This window comes from Trichechus manatus, unplaced genomic scaffold (genome assembly GCF_000243295.1).
Source record: "Trichechus manatus latirostris isolate Lorelei unplaced genomic scaffold, TriManLat1.0 scaffold00016, whole genome shotgun sequence".
NCBI classification, from domain to species: Eukaryota; Metazoa; Chordata; class Mammalia; order Sirenia; family Trichechidae; genus Trichechus; species Trichechus manatus.
This window is the reverse complement of record NW_004443952.1, coordinates 25,176,872-25,181,973: the sequence shown is the minus strand read 5'-3', so window position 1 is coordinate 25,181,973 and position 5,102 is coordinate 25,176,872. Positions and strand designations below refer to the sequence as shown.

The 5,102-nt window shown below is 38.5% G+C and overlaps 1 protein-coding gene across 2 annotated transcripts in view; it reads left to right on the top strand.

Annotated features, from left to right (window-relative positions):
- Window positions 1-2,041: 2,041 nt before the first annotated feature.
- Window positions 2,042-5,102, top strand: part of MELK (maternal embryonic leucine zipper kinase) — a 108,444-nt gene continuing 105,383 nt past the window's right edge. The window contains exons 1-3 of one of the 2 annotated variants that reach the window (XM_023727505.1): window positions 2,042-2,136; window positions 3,586-3,671; window positions 4,573-4,650. In XM_023727505.1, coding sequence (XP_023583273.1) covers window positions 2,079-2,136; window positions 3,586-3,671; window positions 4,573-4,650 — 222 coding nt within the window. In that variant the 5' untranslated portion in view covers window positions 2,042-2,078. The remainder of the gene's footprint in view (window positions 2,137-3,585; window positions 3,672-4,572; window positions 4,651-5,102) is intronic. The other variant, XM_004372256.2, reaches the window with a different exon arrangement.

The following is a 5,102-nucleotide window of genomic DNA, read 5'->3' as shown; positions in this document are numbered from 1 at the left end:
CACCCATCAATCCCAGAGCCTTAAATAGGCTTGGTAGAGTTCTGCCTGTTGGTGAAGTAAGACTGTCTAGTTCTAGAAATGAGCACCAGCACCAGGTCTCCACAACTGGGAAGCATCAATCAAGATCAAGATGCCCTTTCCAGGTAGAACTTTGTTTCCCAAGTCCCAGTTGCCTATGCATGTACTCACTTATCCTGACGGAATGACAGAATAGGCTCCCGGAATCCTGAACCTTGTGCCGTCATAGCTAGTCCACTGCTAGATCAGTACAGGAGATTTGTGCACACAAGACAGACCAGGCAAAGGAGGATTTCGTTACTATCTGGGCCTTGGCCTCCAAACCCTTTATGAACTCTAGACCTCTGGTGTGCTGGGCTGGGCCTGACTCAGTGACCTCCTCTCTCCTGGAACCCTCTGATTCCTGCTTGGATTTCTAAGGGATATGGGGGTACCTCTACTCAAAATTGACATCTCAAGTCTTATCCTTCATACCAGCCTCTGGGAAGAAGTGCACCTTTGGGAAACTGTTTCTGTATAGATTCAGAGAGCTTTAACCCCTTGTTTAGCTACATGGAGAACTCTGCTTTGCAGCACCTAAACTCAAGTCCTACGACTTGACCCATGTATGAGCACTTTCAGAAAATTCTTTATTTAGAAATCTACTTCCCAGAAACTTTCTTTTACTAGTTTTAGTTTTTACTTCCTTCTTGGCTTCCGTGAAACTGTATTCTAATTCTTACTGTCTTAGTACTCTAGTGCTGCTATAGCAGAAATACCATAAGTGGATGGCTTTAACAAAGAGAAGTTTATTCTCTCACAGTCTAGCAGGCTACAAGTCCAAATTCAGGGCGTCAGCTCCAGGGGAAGGCTTTCTGTCTGTCAGTTTGGAGGAAGGTGCTAGTCATCAATCTTCCTCTGGACTAGGATCTTCTCAGCGCAGGGACCCTGGGTCCAAAGGACGCGCTATTCTCCTGGCTCTTGCTTCTTGGTGGTATGAGGTCCCCCACTCTCTGCTTGCTTCTCTTTCCTTTTATCTCTTATAATATAAAAGGTGGTACAGGCCACACCCCTGGGAAACTCCCTTTACATTGGATCAGGGATGTGATCTGAGCAAGGGTGTTACATCTCACCCTAATCCTCTTTAACATAATCTAATCTTGCCTCATTAACCACAGTCAGAGATTAGGATTTATAACACATAGGAAAATTATATCAATCACAAAATAGAGGACAACCACACAATACTGGGAATCATGGCCTAACCAAGTTGACACATGTTTTTGGGGGACTCAATTCAATCCATGACACTTACTTTTCTAGGTGTTCTCTCCCTGCTTCTTCCTCTTGCCACTCCTAGCTATAGGTCTGGTTATGAATAAGGCCTTAGCTGTCTACATTTAAACATCTTAAAGATTTGTCTTTCACTACACCAACTGTAATTGATTTTGTGTATGGTGTGAGATACAGACGCATTTTTTCCATATGACTAACCAATTGTTCCAGTTCCAAATCTGCATTTTCAATTAGAGCTACCAGCAGTACCTCTAAAAGCAATTTTGATTCAGTATGTGTCAACCTTTTTTTCCTCTGGGATCTTTACACTTAGGTTCCCTCTTTCTGGAATGCTCTTCCTCTTATTTGATAATGAACAACTCCTGTTAAGGCCTACCGAAAGGTCAGTGGTTTGAACTCACCAGCCGATCCACAGGGGAAAGATGTGACAATCTGCTTCCATAAAGACTAAAGACTAGGAAACCCCATGGGGCAGTTCTGCTCTGTCATTTGGGGTCACTATGAATCGAAATCAACTTGACGGTACTAACAACAACAAAGGTTTTGTCTTTCATATTTAATATCTAGAATTGATTGTTATGTATGGTGTGAGGTAGGAATACAGGTGATTTTTCATATGACTAATAAATTATTCTAGTTATCATTTATATGCCTAAGATTTGTTTACATTTGCAGTTACAAAAGTGGAGGAGATAATCTAGTAAATTTCCTTTTTTTATCATGTAGTATTTCTGTTTTACAGGTTTTTTTTTTTTTGTATTTCTGAGTAAACTTCCAGGAGGACTATGAAGGATTATGATGAACTTCTCAAATACTATGAATTATATGAAACTATTGGGACAGGTAAAAAAAAAATCTTTTCCCTGGAAATAAGGCTAGATAACTATTGAGAGTATAGTCTCATTTGGACAGTCATGAACTTTATAGTCTAACTTATTGTAGTTTTAAAATTCTTCTGTCTACTTTAGTAAGAAAAAGTGTAGCAAGAGAGAGGAAAGTAACGGGAGAGACCTTGTAGGTCATTGCAAGGACTTTGACTTATGGTATGTAAGGTAGGAAGTCATTGGAGGCTTTTGAGCCAAGGAGTGATTTGATCTTTGTTTTCACAAAGTCATTCTGGCTTCTTGGTTGTGAAAAGACTGAGTGGGGAGAGGAAGGGCTGGTAGCAGGAGATGTTAAGAGGCTATTGCAATAATTCAGGAGAGTGATGCTGGAAACGATGATAACTTGGACCAGGGTGATAGCCGTGGAGCTAGTGAATGGAGTAGGATTCTGGATACACATACATATACACACGAGTATATGTTTTAAAAATTTATAAAGGTATAATATACAGTAAAATATACAAAGTACACTAATCTTGATGGAGTCCTACATATGGATACACTCATATATTTGCCCAGATCAAGATATGGAACATTTCTAGAAGGTTTCCTTGTGCCCCTTGCCAGTCAGTAACTGCCTCCTTCCACTCAAGGTAATCACTGATATATTTTGAAGACAGAGCCAACAGAATTTGTTGATGGCTTGGATACGGAGTATGAGAGAAAGGGAAGGACTAAAGATAACTCAGATTTTTGGCCTGGTCAAGTGAGAAAATGGAGTTACCATTACTGACAAGGGTTCAGGAGCCCTGGTGGTGCAGTGGTTTAGAGCTTGGCTACTAACCAAAAGGTCGTCAGTTCAAATCCACCAGCCACTCCTTGGAAACCCTATGGGGCAGTTCTACTCTGTCCTGTAGGGTCGCTATGAGTTGGAACTGACTTGACGGCACATAACAACAACAACCAGGAGCTTCTTTTTGGAGTTCTCTTAAGTTGGAGATTTCTTTTAGATACCCGAGTGGAGACCTTTACCTAGCTTTTGATCCAGTTTTGAAACATAATTGCTTATTTAAAACTGAATGAAAGTTTTATATTTGTCGTCTGTCTCAGAAATTTTACATTGTGTTCCAGTAGGGTTAACTACAAAGCAAAATTTAATTGCATTGTTAATTGTAAAGCAAATTTCTAAAGAGTGGATTCTATATTACATAATTAGAGATATACTGTCATGGTTAAAAAACAAAACAAAAAAACTTCAACTAGACAATTTGACTAGAAGAGGTTAGGGTCATAGCTAATATTTTGGAAGTAACAGGAAGAAAGAACCACAGAATTCCAGGAAAATATGGATTGATAGTCTTTTATAAGTATATGAAAAGGTGTTTGTGCCTGAGTCGTCAGTTTGTTTTGATGATGATATTTTGGTTAGTTTTGTTTCTCTCTTCATAATACATTTTCCTATGCTTAGGTGGCTTTGCAAAGGTCAAACTTGCCTGCCATATCCTTACTGGAGAAATGGTAGCTATAAAAATCATGGATAAAAGTGCACTTGGGGTAAGTTTGAAATTATTTTTTTGCCAAAATATTCTATTTATAGATCAGTTTTGTGAATTAAAAGGTCCCTGGGTGGTGTAAACAGTTTGTGCTTAGCTACTGACTGAAAGATTGGCTGTTAGAATCTGCCCAGTGACACTGGAAGAAAAGCCTGGTGACCTACTTCTGTAAGATTACAGCCATTGGAAACTATGAAGCGCAGTTCTACTCTTAAACACGTGGGGTCGCCATGAATCAGAATTGACTCAGTGACAATGGGTTTAGTTTTGTGAGTTAAAACCCAAATTTGCTCTAATGTGTTAGTTACTGCTAGAATAATATTTCTATACTTTTTTTCCCCATCAGTTGTCTTACACTTAGATCTATGGTTTAAAAAGTAATTTGGGGGAAGGGGTTACTTTATCCCTCAAATCCTAATGTGGGACAGTGGCACTACAGAAGTCTGTAGGATCCATTTTTCTGCACCTGTTTTTTAGTTTTCTAAGTGTTTATAGGTATTAATATCTCCCTTCTTTATCTTCTCATGATACCCTTACTAAATGTTAATCTATTTTATAGCATAGATAGATAAACAGAGTGATTGATCTTATGTCCTAGATTCTTGTTCGAAGTGGTTTTGGAAGTTATCTAATGAAACCCTCTTCCTAATCTGTTAATTTCTTGTGATTTGTTCAGCCTCTTCTTCCTCTGCATGAATGCTTCCAGGATTGAGCAGTTCATTACCTCCTAAAAAGCAGCCCATTCAATATACGGTTTTGCCTATAATGTCCATAAAGTTAATTCTTTAATATTCTTTGATGATCTTTTTGGGCCTTCTGTACTTTCCAGTGTTTGAAGTCACCCTGAGTCTTCTTTTTTTTCTGATTCTTACTACTATCCCCTCATATGATTTGGTTTCTAGGCTTTTCCTTATTCTGGTCTCCTGCTGAGAATTCACAGGTCTGTTAGTATGTGTCAGTGGCTGCTTCTGTTTTTGAAGGTAAATTTTAAAAATGTTTTTAAAAAATCTGTGAGTGTTAAAATTTTATTTTTCTTCAGGATTGAGTTAGCCTTAGAGTTATTAATAGTATACAACATAAACATTTTAAAAATGTTGGTAATTATAAAACAAAAAATTACTGAACATGCATTTTTTAATTACATTGGACTTTTTTTCATGTCACCTTTACTTATTTCTGGCATGGGATAGGGTTTAACGTCATTTCTTCTCTTATTTTTTATTTTTTAAGGATGTCAGTGGTGATATTGTTAGGTGTTGTCAAGTTGATTCCAACTCATAGTGACCCCATGTGACAGGCTGTATTTTTTATGGGAGCAGATTGCCAGGTCTTTCTCCTGTGCAGTGATGAGTTCCAACCACCAACCTTTTGGTCAGGGGCCAAGTACTTAACCATTACGCCACTAGAGCCCTCTTTAGTGCTGATAAACATA